This window comes from Lepisosteus oculatus, chromosome 14 (assembly GCF_040954835.1).
Source record: "Lepisosteus oculatus isolate fLepOcu1 chromosome 14, fLepOcu1.hap2, whole genome shotgun sequence".
NCBI lineage: Eukaryota > Metazoa > Chordata > Actinopteri > Semionotiformes > Lepisosteidae > Lepisosteus > Lepisosteus oculatus.
Window position 1 is genome coordinate 35,882,231 of NC_090709.1, and position 15,162 is coordinate 35,897,392.

At 52.1% G+C, this 15,162-nt stretch overlaps 1 protein-coding gene across 1 annotated transcript; it reads left to right on the forward strand.

Annotated features, from left to right (window-relative positions):
* Positions 1 to 10,273: 10,273 nt before the first annotated feature.
* On the forward strand, positions 10,274 to 12,889 carry LOC107076184 (GTPase IMAP family member 9-like). Its single transcript, XM_015339671.2, has 2 exons — positions 10,274 to 10,292; positions 11,736 to 12,889. Exons 1-2 carry the CDS (start codon positions 10,274 to 10,276, stop codon positions 12,887 to 12,889), a joined length of 1,173 nt encoding a protein of 390 aa, XP_015195157.2.
* The last annotated feature ends 2,273 nt before the right edge of the window (positions 12,890 to 15,162 follow it).

The window sequence follows — 15,162 nt, forward strand, 5'->3', positions numbered from 1 at the left end:
GTGGAGCTGTGTAATGTTGGCGTGGACCAGTCTGCTGGTAAAGTCCAAGGAGCGGCCCGGTTCTATGTCCATTCGTAGATTGTGTATTAATGGTTCCCTGAGTGTCCAGTATAGACTGGGCCGCTCCTCTTCCCTCTGCACGCGCAGATGCCGCCAGGCCTCCAGGAGACTGCGCTGGAAAGGCGGCAGTGGAGACAGGTCAACCCTGCTGGTGTCCATTAGGAAGAGCACACAGTCGAGCCCGAGGTGTCCTGCTCGACGCAGCAGGGTGAAGGTCAGCTCCCTCCAGGACAGCGAGGCCGGGCCGAACAGCAGCTTCTGCACTGCCTGCAGGCGAAAGGCGTCCACTCGGCTCCGGATGTCGATAAGTCCTTGCCCTCCGTCCTCTCTGGGCAAATAGAGGACGCCCCTCCGCAGCCAGTGCAGTCCGTCCCAGAAGAAGTCGAGGAGCGTGGCCTGCAGCTCCTCGACCAGTCCGGCTGGTGGCTCCAGACACACCAAGCGATGCCACAACATCGAAGCCACCAGGGTGTTGACAATCAGAACCCGGCCTCTGTAGGAGATCTGGGGGAGCAGCCAGCGCCAGCGGTCCAGACGACCTTTCACTTTTTCAAGGAGCCCCTCCCAGTTCTTTTTCACGCTGGCCTCATCCCCCAGGTGCACCCCCAGGTATTTGAGTCCCCCTCTGGTCCAGCTGAGCCTCTCTGGCAAGGCTGGGGGACCCATCTCGCTCCACTCCCCCAGGAGTAGGGCGCTACTCTTGGCCCAGTTCACTTTGGCTGATGATAGCCGCTGGAAATCACTTAAAGTTGTCTGTAGCGCCCTGACATCCTGTTCTCCACTGACCACGACCATGATGTCATCAGCGTACGCCGAGATCTTGACAGTGGAGTCGGGGCAGCCCGGGATGGACAGGCCCCTGATGACCCGGCGCAGCTGATGTAGCAGAGGCTCGATGGCAAGGGAGTAGAGCATTCCTGAGAGTGCACAGCCCTGCCTGACTCCCCTCCGCACTGGAAACGGAGCACTCAGCCCTCCGTTGACCTTTAGCACACTGAAGATGTCACTGTACAGCACCTGAATCATGGCAACAAAGACAGGGCTGAACCCGAACGACCTCATGGTCCTCCACAAATACTGATGTTCAACCCTATCGAAGGCCTTTTCCTGGTCTAACGAAATGAGACCAGTGTCTAAACCCAATAGTCTGGAGGTGGCCAAAACATCTCGAATCAGAAATATGTTATCAAAGATTGACCTTCCGGGCACGCAGTACGATTGGTCGGAGTGCACCACAGACCCCAGCACCACCTTCAGCCTGTTGGCCAGAGCCTTGGACAGGATTTTATAATCCACACACAGCAGGGCAACAGGTCTCCAGTTCTTAATGTCACACAGGTCCCCTTTCTTGGGCAGCAGGGTGACAACAGCTCTCCTGCAACTCAGTGGCAGATCCCCCTGCTCCAGACTTTCCAAATATACATCGAGCAGGTCAGGACCCAGCACAGCCCAGAAGGCACGATAGAATTCGGCTGGCAGGCCATCGAGACCAGGGGTCTTGCCATTGCTCAAGCCACTGAGTGCGGTGGAGAGCTCCTCCAAGGAGAGAGGCCTCTCCAGCCCTGCCCTTTCCTCTTCGGGGACCTGTGGAAGGTCTTCAAGGAACCTGCGTGTGCGGACCGAGTCCTCACTAGCCTCGCTGGAGAAGAGCGCTTTATAGAACTGCACGGTCCTCTCCTGGATCTGCCCGGCCTCGTGCAGCTCCTGCCCTGTCTCCGAGCGCAGGCAGTGGATCTGCCGGCTCTGGCCCGGTTTCTTCTCTAGGCCGAAGAAATAGCGAGTCGGGGCGTCTACCTGTGATGCACTCTGAACCCTAGAATTTATTAGAGCTCCTTGTACTTTTGTGTCCAGAAGGCCAATGAGTGATTCTTTTTGGGTGTGGAGGTCATCAATTAGCCTCCTGTCTGCACGACACTCCAGAGCCTGGTGGAGCTCCAGAATGTCTCTCTCCAGAGCCTTCATGGACTCACGGATACCTCTCGTGACACTTCCAGTGTACTGCTGGCAGAACTGGCGAATCTGCACCTTGCCAATATCCCACCACTGCCTCAGGGAGACAAAGTGGGCTTTCTGACTCCTCCACTGCTGCCAGAAGAACACGAGGCAGTCGCAGAAGTGAGCATCGTCAAGCAGCTGAGTATCAAAGTGCCAGTAGGCACTGCGGGACCTCACTGATGGCACAGCGACTGTGCAGACAGTGAGACAGTGGTCCGACAGGCCCACTGGACAGATGGAGCACTGCTTGACGATGCTGTAATGATGTTTACGGCAGTAAAGTCGGTCTAGCCTGGCCAGAGAGAGGGTATTCCCCCTGACCTGGGCCCAGGTGTACTGCCTCGTGTCCCCATGACATCTCCTCCAGATGTCAGTGAGGTCAGACTTGACGAGGATCCTGCGCAACTCCCTGGCCGACGGGCCATGTGGCTCTGCATGATTCCTGTCCAGTGTGCTGTTCTCTGTGCAGTTGAAATCACCCCCCAGGAAGACCAGCTCTTCAGGCTGGCAGGTCGCCAGTGCAGTCTCAAGCTCCCTGAAGAGGGTGACCCTCTCCCCGCCGTCGGTGGGACCATAAACGTTAATAAAAACAAAGGTTTTCTTTCCGATAACTACTCGCACGAGTAGCAGGCGACCCTTCACCACCTCCTGGACGGCGATAGAGAGGGGCTTGAACCCCACAGAGAACAGCACCGCAACCCCCGCGCTCACAGGGGACCCGTGACTGTACACGATGTCCCCCTGCCACTCCCGCTGCCAGGCGACAATGTTGGAGCTGTCGGTGTGGGTCTCCTGCAGGAAAGTCACCTGCAGGCTCTTTTCTTTGATAATCTCCAACACCGCAGCTCGCTTCAAAGCCCTCCTGCACCCATTGGTGTTCAAACTCCCTATCCTTATGTCGCCCATGTTTGCGGAAAAGAAAAAAAGAAAAAACATAAAACACGAACAGACATGTAGCACGCAGACGGATAGTAATGTGACGTGAGAGACAGGACTCATTCGTGCTGAGGTGCGTTCCGCGGTCCTGCCTTGATCTTACCTAAAAGGCTCTTCAGGCGCCATCTCTCCTGATCGCTGAAGTCATTCGCACCCGAGCCCCTCTTCAGATGGCGCGTCGCGGAGAGGACAAAGAGCTCGGTGTCGGGAAAAAAGTCCTCGACCACAGTTCCCCTCTTACCTTTAGTCTTCTCTAAGAACTCCCTAATGCTCTGGAAACTGTAGCCTCCTCTGCAGCTCCGCCGGGCCGAGGAGCCCGAGGCGAGAGAGGAGTCGGTGAAGCCGCCCTCGTCGTCGCTCCCGGACTCCGAGGAGCTCCGGGCGGCGGCGGCGGTGGCGGCGAGGACACTCCAGCGCGTCCTCACTCTCCCGGTGTCGGAGTCACTCGCGGCCCCCGGGCCGGCGACAGAGCCGCCCTCCACCGAGCTCTCTGTGCTGCGCTTCTTCTGCACCGCACTCTGCACAGATTTTTTCGTGCGCTTTCTCCGCGGCGTCTTAAAACCATCATCTATTTTTTCAGATGATAACTCATTTCCTCCCCACACCGTGTCTACAATTTTCGCTGGCGCTTGAGACGCGTTTTCCCCTGTCGGTGTCACTACCTGCTCTCTCTCTCCCTGACTCTCCTGAGCAGCGCTCATCTCTCCGCCAGCGCTCATCTCTTGCTCTCCGGTGTGGGGGGCTCCCTGCTCTTCTGAGGGCTGCGGTGGTCCACTCTTTACTATCTGCTCTCCTGACTGGGACGCCACCGGCTCGGGCTCACCTGCTCCCTCCAGCGATCTCCTCTCCTGCACCCCGGCCGTGGGCTCTGACTCCCCGCTGCCTCCCTGCGCTGCTCCGCTCCCCGCTGCCTGACGCTGTCGGCTAGCCTCCTGTGCGCCCTGGGGCTGAGGCTCCCTGCCTGTCTCTTCCTCCACCTCCGGGCAGTTCTTCACCACATGCCCCTCGCTCCCGCACCTGAAGCACTTCATCGATTCCGAAGTCACGAATACAACATAGTCGCAGCTGTCAATACGAAATTTAAGGGCCACATTGATCTCTTCCGTGGGGTTTTTTAGGATGACGTAGACCTGTCTCCGGAAAGAGACGACGTGCTTCAGCTGCGGAGCCCTGCAGCCCAGAGGGACCCTCCTGATCGGAGAGACCACCTGTCCGTATCGGGACAGTTCCCTCTCCAGCAGCTCGTTCCTCATGAACGGAGGCACGTTGGAGAGGGTGATCCTTCGAGCCGGGGCCGCGAGAGGCAGTACCGGGGTGAAGGTGCCGTCCAGGACAACTCCCTTCTCCACCAGGGTGTTTGCCAAATCGGTAGACTGCAAGAAAATGACTATACCTCCACTCATGCGGGAAGCGGACCTGATGTTCCTGCAGCCCACGACCTCCCCGACCGCAAGAACGCACCTCTCAAGCGGACAGAACTCCGCAGGGGAGATTTTCACACCATGGCGACGAGTTAGTTTCTCAAAGGAGAGGTCTGGAGGATCAGAGCCTCCAGAACCGGCCATGATGAGAAAATAAACCCCGCTTTTCCCCAAAAAAGACAGAAAAACACAAACCCAGTGAAGAAAACACCGCCACACGATCAAACCCACCGAAGCTCCGCCCACTCACTCACTCAGTCTCGCGAGAAACACACAGAGAGAGAGAGGGGGGTTCATACACACACACTGACTGGACACTCCAGTACATGAACACTGCACTGAGAGAGAGAGGGGTTCATACACACACACTGACTGGACACTCCAGTACATGAACACTGCACTGAGAGAGAGAGGGGTTCATACACACACACTGACTGGACACTCCAGTACATGAACACTGCACTGAGAGAGAGGGGTTCATACAGACACACTGACTGGACACTCCAGTACATGAACACTGCACTGAGAGAGAGAGGGGTTCATACAGACACACTGACTGGACACTCCAGTACATTAACACTGCACTGAGAGAGAGAGGGGTTCATACACACACTGACTGGACACTCCAGTACATGAACACTGCACTGAGAGAGAGAGGGGTTCATACAGACACACTGACTGGACACTCCAGTACATGAACACTGCACTGAGAGAGAGGGGTTCATACAGACACACTGACTGGACACTCCAGTACATGAACACTGCACTGAGAGAGAGAGGGGTTCATACAGACACACTGACTGGACACTCCAGTACATTAACACTGCACTGAGAGAGAGAGGGGTTCATACAGACACACTGACTGGACACTCCAGTACATGAACACTGCACTGAGAGAGAGAGGGGTTCATACAGACACACTGACTGGACACTCCAGTACATGAACACTGCACTGAGAGAGAGAGGGGTTCATACAGACACACTGACTGGACACTCCAGTACATGAACACTGCACTGAGAGAGAGAGGGGTTCATACACACACACTGACTGGACACTCCAGTACATGAACACTGCACTGAGAGAGAGAGGGGTTCATACAGTCACACTGACTGGACACTCCAGTACATGAACACTGCACTGAGAGAGAGAGGGGTTCATACACACACACTGACTGGACACTCCAGTACATGAACACTGCACTGAGAGAGAGAGGGGTTCATACACACACACTGACTGGACACTCCAGTACATGAACACTGCACTGAGAGAGAGAGGGGTTCATACAGTCACACTGACTGGACACTCCAGTACATGAACACTGCACTGAGAGAGAGAGGGGTTCATACAGACACACTGACTGGACACTACAGTACATGAACACTGACTGGACACTCCAGTACATGAACACTGCACTGAGAGAGAGGGGGGTTTGTACACACACACTGACTGGACACTCCAGTACATGAACACTGCACTGAGAGAGAGAGGGGTTCATACACACACACTGACTGGACACTCCAGTACATGAACACTGCACTGAGAGAGAGAGGGGTTCATACAGACACACTGACTGGACACTCCAGTACATGAACACTGCACTGAGAGAGAGAGGGGTTCATACAGACACACTGACTGGACACTACAGTACATGAACACTGACTGGACACTCCAGTACATGAACACTGCACTGAGAGAGAGGGGTTCATACAGACACAGTGGGAATGAACTGTGTTCAGTGTGTGATCACAGGGGGACAGTACAGTGTTCGGTGTGTCCTCAGCGGGGGACAGTACTGTGTTTAGCGTGTCATCACAGTGGGACAGTACTGTGATCAGAGTGGGACGCTAGTGTTCAGTGTGTCATCAGAGGGGGACAGTACTGTGTTCAGTGTGTCATCACAGTGCGACAGTACTGTGTTCAGTGTGGCATCTGAGAGGCACAGTTCTGTGTTCAGTGTGGCATCTGAGAGGCACAGTTCTGTGTTCGGTGTGGCATCTGAGAGGCACAGTTCTGTGTTCATTGTGTCATCAGTGAGACAGTACTGTGTTCGGTGTGTGATCCCAGTGGCACAGTACTGTGTTTGGTGTGTGATCCCAGTGGGACAGGACTGTGTTCGGTGTGTGATCACAGTGGGACAGTACAGTGTTCGATGTGTGATCAGAGTGGCACAGTAGTGTGTTCAGTGAGTAATCACAGTAGGACAGTACTGTGTTCAGTGTGTAACTACAGCAGGACAGTACTGTGCTCAGTGTGTGATCAGAGTGGGACGCTAGTGCTCAGTGTGTGATCAGAGTGTGTTCACTGTGTGATCACAGTGTGACAGTAGTGTGTTGAGTGTGTGATCATAGAGGGGCGCTAGTGTTCAGTGAGAAATAATAAATAATAAAGTAAATAATAACGACGTAACGTGGTTTTCGGCACGTCTACCTAGGCTGCAGCTACTCCTGCATTATGTTTCATGTAAAAGTCTTAGCTTAGATTTTGTTTGCAAAAGACAAGCAAAATCTTTAAATGCAAATAACAAAAACTAGACACAACCGCAGTCCATACGAGGCCCCCTCCTACACTTTCACTGTTAATTCATTAAAGCCCATATTATCTGTGCTTTCCCTCACGATAAACAACTGCACCTGAATTGACACATCTCTTCTTGCTGAGTCCTTCGCACAACAAACAAAATTTCTCACCGGTCAGAGACAACAATTCTAGTGGAGCATATCCTGTCTTTGACAGGACTTGTAGTGTTTTTAGAGAAACCAACAAGGTCAGTTCTATTCCTTGTGTTTATCACCGTCGGAAATTACTCTCCAGTCAGCTGATTTGTACAACGTGTGTGCAGTTCTTGTGTGAAGGAGATTGTTACCAGTATTAGTAGTATTATTAGTAGTGTTATTACTATTAGTATTAGTATTATTACTAGTATTATCATTGTTATCAGTAGTATTAGTAGAGTATACGTATTGTTAGTGTTATTATTAGTAGTATTAGTATTATCAGTAGTAGTATTAGTAGTATTATTAGTGTTGTCGGTAGTAGTAGCAGTAGTATTATTAGTATTAGTATTATTAGTAATAGTAGTAGTAGCAGTAGCAGTAGTAGCAGCAGTCGTATTATTAGTGTTATCAGTAGTAGTATTAGTGTTAGTAGTAGTACTATTGTTAGCAGTAGTACTGTTATCAGGGGTAGTATTAGTGTTAGTAGTAGTACTATTGTTAGCAGTAGTAGTATTAGTGTTAGTAGTAGTACTATTGTTATCAGTAATATTATTAGTGTTAGTAGTAGTACTGTTGTTAGCAGTAGTAGTATTATTAGTGTTAGTAGTAGTACTATTGTTATCAGTAGTAGTATTAGTGTTAGTAGTAGTACTATTCTTATCAGTAGTATTATCATTATCAGTAGTTTTAGTATTGTTAGTGTTATTATTAGTAGTATTAGAATCATTAGTAATAGTAGTATTAGTAGTGTTAGTAGTAATACTATTGTTATCAGTAGTAGTATCGCTGGTTCCTCCCGGGGAGCAGCGGCCTGTTTTCTCTGAAACAGTTCTCTGAAACGCGGCAGCAGTGAATCGGTGGAAATTCGCACAACCGCTGAGGGTGCCGGCCGTCCCTGCGCGTGCTGTACTCCGGCTCGGCGCGTCTCGACTGTGTGGTGCCGTGTGTGGGTGGAGGTGTGTCTCCTGCCTGCTTTTCAATGCTCTTTTTGAAGTGTGACACTTAAACAGCCCCACTGGAGCCCAGCAGTGTGAGCCTGGCCAGTACCTGGAGGGGAGACTCCTGGGTAAACACTGAGGCTGCTGCTGGGAGAGGTGTGAGTGGGGCCTGCAGGGGGCGCTCTCACCCTGCAGGCTGTGTGGGTCCTGATGCCCCATTATAGTGACGGGGACACTGGACTGTAAACAGGCGCCGTCCTGCAGATGAGACGTCAAACCGAGGTCCTGACTCTCTGTGGTCATTAACAATCATGGCCTCCTAATAATCCCCATCTATGAATTGGCTTCATCACTCTGCTCTCCTCCCCACTGAGACCTGGTGTGTGGGGAGAGGACTGGGGCGTCATCCAGGTGGGGCTGCACACTGGTGGCGGTAGTGGGATCCCCATGACCTATAAAGAGCTGCACACTGGTGGCGGTAGTGGGATCCCCATGACCTGTAAAGAGCTGCACACTGGTGGCGGTAGTGGGATCCCCAGGACCTGTAAAGAGCTGCACACTGGTGGTGGTAGTGGGATCCCCATGACCTGTAAAGAGCTCTGAGTGGAGTGTCCAGGAAAGAGCTATAGAAGTGTATTATTATTATTAATATCATGCAGCCCGAACCCTAGCTAGCGTGACTCCCTGACCCTGACCTCTCTCTCCCCCAGGTGCAGAAGCGCCCCCCGGCGGCCGAGCCCCGCGGTTCCACTCAGCGGCTGCTCCTGCTGCTGGTGGCCGCGCTGTGTCTCCAGATCTACGCCTCCGAGGATCCCGGGTGTGAACTGGCGCTGCCCGCCGCCAGCTGCCCCCCCGAGGGGCAGGGGCAGGGGGGGCAGGAGGAAGGGCCGGGGCTGCTGTTGCCCCACTCACCCCCACCGCCCCTCCTGGGGGGGGAGGAAGAGGGGGCAGCGGCCGAGGCGACGAAGACAGGGGAGGTGCTGCTCCTGGTCGGCGTCTCTCAGTACCTCAGCAGCAGCTCCCACCTGTGACCTGTGACCCCCCCGCCCCCCTTCTGGGTGGAGTCCGACCGTGACGGGAGAGGCCCTCGAGTCCGGCCTGATACCGATACCCATACCGGCCAGCCGGACCCGAACCCGAGCTCGGACCCGGACCGCTGCCGCCCGGAGAGGGGAGTCCGGGACTCGTGGGCGGAGACGCCCGTGGCGCCTTATCGCTCTGTTTGTTTATTGATTGATTTCCTGCGTGGCTTATTTATTTATCTATCTTATTGACGGAGAGACTTGTGCGTCTTATTGATGGAGAGTATTTCAGTGAGAGCGGAGGTGGTGCTACTCTTCCTTCACCGTGAGGAACTGGAACGGTTCTCCATGATGTTTCGTTGAATAATCGATCGGTCGATGACAGCGAGTGAAATGATCGTGGGGTGGGTGGGGAACGACGCGTGTTTCACTCCATTCTCCCACCCCCACAAAAACAACACCACCCACGCTCCCCGGCGAGAGACGGAGCCCTGGACTTCCGATTCCTGTTGCTCTCTTGTGTGGGAATGGCAGGCGAGCCCCAGGCGTGGACGTGTTTCTGCGTTGCTCAAGCAGACTCCCACGGACACGCCTGTCAGGTCGCCGGTCGTCTTTATTTTTAACCTTCTTGCGTTCATCGTGAGTGAGGGGTGGGAGAGGGGAACAAGCCGATGAGCTGCTCAGGTCCGTTATCTACTGTCTGACTCCTGTCTGCTCTCCTGCTCTCTCTGGCCTGCTGTTTCCCCGATCTGTCTCTCTCCTGAAGCAGTTCAGCTCCGGCCTCTGACTTCTGGTGCCTTGTCTCCCCCTGGCGGGGACAGCGCAGTACTGCAGCGCCTCATTGACTTCATTGATCCAGACGGGTGTGGACCCCAGTGTCCCGACTGCTGGTCAGTACAGATCAGGACACTGTGTGTGAGAGTAGGGGTGTGGACCCCAGTGTCCCGACTGCTGGTCAGTACAGATCAGGACACTGTGTGTGAGAGTAGGGGTGTGGACCCCAGTGTCCAAGGATGCTAGTAAGAGTTGATCTGGGTATTCTGGTGTTTTATTTTGCTCTTACTGATGAACCTGTTAAGGTGGTCATTAACTTTATGAATCCACTAGGTGGCGCCAGAGCAGCGTCACAGCGAGGACAGGAAACCCGCCACCTCACATCACCAGGAAGAGAAGGAGAGAGAGAGAGATGGCAGCGCTCAGCCCTGGTGAGTTTTCTCTTGTTCTGCCTGTCAGAGAGTCGGTAAGGGAGTCACTGAGGGTCTCTTCTCTGTCACAGAGCACAGCAGCAGCTGGAGAAGTGTCTTCCTGTCTGCTGAGAGTGTGTTCTGTGTGTCAGACACACGGGGTCTGAACTAGGAGAGAGACAGGAACTGTTTTACTTTCACTTTCTCTTGTCAGGGATCAGAGGTCGGTTCTGTAAACTCAAGCTGTTTGGAATGTACTAAATATATTAATAAGGTGTTTATTTAAGGTGAAATGATTAATGTTAAACCTGACTGTGTGCTGATGGTATTGGATTCACACTGTTAGTATTCATGATGCTCAGACACGCTCAGATATGAACATTTCTTGTTTGTTGCTCAGGGGCCGTGTTTATTGTACAGCTGATAATACCAGAGAGGAATCAGTACAGATGAACAACAGAGGAATTTGTTTGGCCCATAATTAGTAGTGATTCCAGGTTCTCGTGCAGCTGTTTCTCCTGTCCTGACTGGGCAGCTTGTTCCCCTCGCCCACCCCTCTCTGTACAGTAGAGCCCCATGTCCTGACTGCAGGAGCTCATCCAGCTGTGTCTGGAGAGAAGCCAGGGTATCATCTTCAACAACAGGGCTGGGCAGCTTGCTCCCCTCTCCCACCCCCTCTGTGTACAGTAGAGCCTCCCACTCCTGATTTTAAGTCTTAGTGTTGCTTTGAGCTTCAGTGTTAATTCTGAGGAACTCTGAGGTGTCAATATCTAACTGGTCTTTAATGACTGACTGCCACTGAGGATGTTGAATATTTTGTATATACAGTATATGGTTCACTATCTTCACCCTGTCAGTGTGGGACACTCCCTTCAGACGAAAGAGACTCAATTCCTCCAGCCTAACAGTGTGGTACACTTATTTAAAAATAAGGTGGTATAAAGGTTCATACTGAACACAGGAGTCCCATATGTGTCTGAACTGCCACTGGACACTCAGAGTGTTAGTGGGACTCTACAGGGCCCTCCTGAAGTATTGGCGCCCTTGGTAAAGATGAGCAAGGAAGGCGATGGAAAAATGTCTGTGTTGTTTATCAGATGAGAGAAATCTGACCTTTCAGTGAGGTAAAATTTTTCTAAGAAAAAAAATCCTTATGAAAAATAAACATGTACTATTGAGAGAACAGTTAAAAATATATATATATATTATATAAATTGTAAGAATACAGAATAAGAATGTTGTAAGAATACAGTCTGATTAACATTAACAGAACATTTTTGTATACCACAGAGAATACACAGATATATAATCTCAATAATCTGTGATTTTCCTCTCTCACAGGGCAGGGATAATAGGAAAGATATAGAGACGTTTTTATCATAAATTTTAAATGGGATGAAGAGTGAAAATATCTGTGATGAGAACTTTATGATGTAAATAATCTGTGATCTTTCTCTCTGACAGGGAGGAGACGGGCTGATTCCCATGAGGCACCACAGCGTCTCTCAGAGATCAGGATCGTGCTGCTGGGCCAGAGATGGTCTGAGAAGAGCTCAGCAGGAAACACCATCCTGGGCAGAGAGGAGTTTGACACTAAGGGAGAACCTCAGGAGTGTGTGAAGAGACAGGGTGAAGTAGGTGGGAGGCAGATCACTGTGGTCAACACTCCAGGCTGGAATGTGTGGCTGATGAGGAATGATCCACAGCAGATCAGACAGGAGATTGTGTGCAGTGTGTCTCTGTGTCCCCCAGGACCCCACACTCTCCTCCTGGTGATTAATCTGGACTCAAACACAGACTGGAGATCAGTGAAGGAACATCTGGAGCTCCTCAGTGAGAGAGTGTGGAGACACACAATAGTGCTGTTCACCAGGGGGGACAGACTGGGAGACACAACCATTGAGCAACACATTGAGAGAGGAGGGAAGGAGCTCCAGTGTCTGGTGGAGAAGTGTGGGAACAGGTATCATGTTCTCAACAACAAGAACAGGGACGACCGCACTCAGGTCACAGAGCTGCTGGAGAAGATCGAGGACATGGTGGCAGGAAACTATGGGCAGTACTTCACCACTGACATTGAACAACTGTACACTGAACTGGAGACATACAATAGAGAGATAGAGGAGCTGAGACAGAGGTTGGAGGAGAGACAGAGAGAGACGGTGGAGCTGAGACAGAGGGAGGAGGAGAGACAGAGAGAGACAGAGGAGCTGAGACAGAGAGAGACAGAGGAGCTGAGACAGAGGGAGGAGGAGAGACAGAGAGAGACGGAGGAGCTGAGACAGAGGTTGGAGGAGAGACAGAGAGAGACGGAGGAGCTGAAACAGAGGGAGGAGGAGAGACAGAGAGAGACAGAGAAGCTGAGACAGAGGGAGGAGGAGAGACAGAGAGAGACGGAGGAGCTGAGCCAGAAGTATGAAAGAAGGGAGAGAGAGAGAGAAGAGGAGCTCAGACAGAGGTTGGAGGAGGAGTGGAGCAGGAGAGAAGAGGAGCTGAAGGAGAAGATGAGAAAGACACTGAGGGAAGAGGAGCTGGAGAAAGAGACAGAGGAGCCCAGACTGCCTGTCAGGAGGAGGAACAGTAAAGACTTCATCCCTCTCAACAGTGAGTGTGATTGATGCTGTATTACTGAGTCACTGATCTTACTGCTCACCAAACTGAGAGATTCAACCATCTTGTGTCCTGTTAGGAATTAAAATCATACTGTGCTCCGCTCTGCACTGCGTTACTAACACAGTGGCACACAGATCTGTGTCTGTTTAAATCCTCTGTGCTGTAATTGAACTGTTTTCTCTCAGGGAGATTAGATTTAATCCATCACACAGCAGCTCAGTCTCTGTAATCTGTTCCTCAAGACAGTCGGACCAACACTCAATCAATCAAGGTTTATTGATCGATGCACGAACAGTACAGCACACAGCGGTGTTGTCAGCATTGAAATCTGCGAGCTCGTTAAAGGCTCGTTAAGAGGGATAGAAGAGTTGGAGGACAGGAATTTATAGGGGTTAACATTGGGATACAACAGATTACACAACTGCAATTCACAGATTGTGTGGAAGTAACACAAGGATAGGAGGTATTTAGGTGTTCTGACAGTAGTAGGGTACAGGGTAGGAGGTATTGAGGTGTCCTGACAGTAGTAGGGTACAGGGTAGGAGGTATTTAGTGCTCTTCGTAGGTGTCCTGAGAGTGCCAGTGCCCCCTGTCAGTTCAAGGAGGTAACTGCAGGTGTCTGCTGTGGTTGGCTGTTCAGCAGTCTTACTGCCTGGGGGAAGAAGCTGTTCTGACACCTGGTGGTCTTGGTGGTCTTGGTCTGATACTTCAGTACCGTTTTCCAGATGGTAGTAGAGAGAGCAAGTTGTGTTTAGGGTGACTGGGGTCCCTGAGGATGGACCTGGCCTTCTTGAGGCATCTAACACAGTAGATATCCTCTGTGTTCAGTAGCGCAGCCGGTAGTGTTCTGAGCCAGTGTCACCACCCTCTGGAGGACCCTGAGCTCGTGGGCAGAGCAGTTACCACACCAGGCAGTGGTGCAGCCGGTTATGATGCTCTCAGTGGTGCAGCTGTAGAAGCTGGTCAGGATGTGTGAAGGCAGGCTGAACTTCTTCAGTCTGGGGAGAGAGAACAGGCGCTGTCTTGTCTACGGGGTTGGTGTGGTGGGTCCAGGTCAGGTCGCCTGTGATGATGACACCTAGGAGTTTGAGAATCTGGACCACTGCGGACCCACTGATGTGAACGGGTGCCTGGTCTGTTCCTGTGGTCCATCATCAGCTCCTTAGTTCTGCTGGTGTTCAGAGAGGGGCTGCTGTCCTGACACCATGCTGTCAGCGTTTCTACCTCCTCCCTGTAGGCGGACTCATCACCGTTCGTGATCAAGCTGATGATCGTTGTATCGTCCGCAAATGTGATGAGGGAGTTTGTCTTGTTCCTGGAGACGCAGTCGTGAGTGAACAGGGAGCAGAGGAGAGGGCTGAGTTTGCAGCGCTGGGGAACGCCGATGTTCAGAGTCAGGGTGGAGAATGTACTTGTGCCGACTCTGGGCATGATGCCCAAGAATAATTCCCAGATGTTCATTCTGTAAGTTTCTTTCATAATGGCCAGCAGCCCTATCACCCTGCAACTCCCAGCTGGCAGCCCCATCAGCTCTCATCAGTGTGTCTCCTGCCTGCTTTTCAGTGTTCTTTCTGAAGTGTGACACTTAAACAGCCCCACTGGAGCCCAGCAGTGTGAGCCTGGCCAGTACCTGGAGGGGAGACTCCTGGGAAAACACTGAGGCTGCTGCTGGGAGAGGTGTGAGTTGGGCCAGCAGGGGGCGCTCTCACCCTGCGGTCTGTGTGGGTCCTGATGCCCCAGTATAGTGACGGGGACACTGGATTGTAAACAAGCGCCGTCCTTCGGATGAGACGTCAAACCGAGGTCCTGACTCTCTGTGGTCATTAACAATCCCATGGTGTCTCTCGAGAAGAGTAGGGGTGTTACCCCAGTGTCCTGGCTAAATTACCCCCCTGGTCTTTACCCATCATGGCCTCCTTATAACCCCCCTCTCTGAACTGGCTTCATCCCTCTGCTCTCCTCACCACTGAGAGCTGGTGTGTGGGGAGAGGACTGGAGCATCACCCAGGTGGGGCTGCACACTGGTGGCGGTATTGGGATCCCCATGACTTGTAAAGAGCTGCACACTGGTGGCGGTAGTGGGATCCCCAGGACCTGTAAAGAGCTGCACACTGGTGGCGGTAGTGGGATCCCCAGGACCTGTAAAGCACTTTGAGTGGAGTGTCCAGAAAAGCACTATAGAAGTGTAAGCAATTATTATTATTATTATAATGACTTTTAAGTTAAGTTTGTCAAGAAATGACTTAAGCAAATTGTACTCCTCTTACCTGTGGAGAGG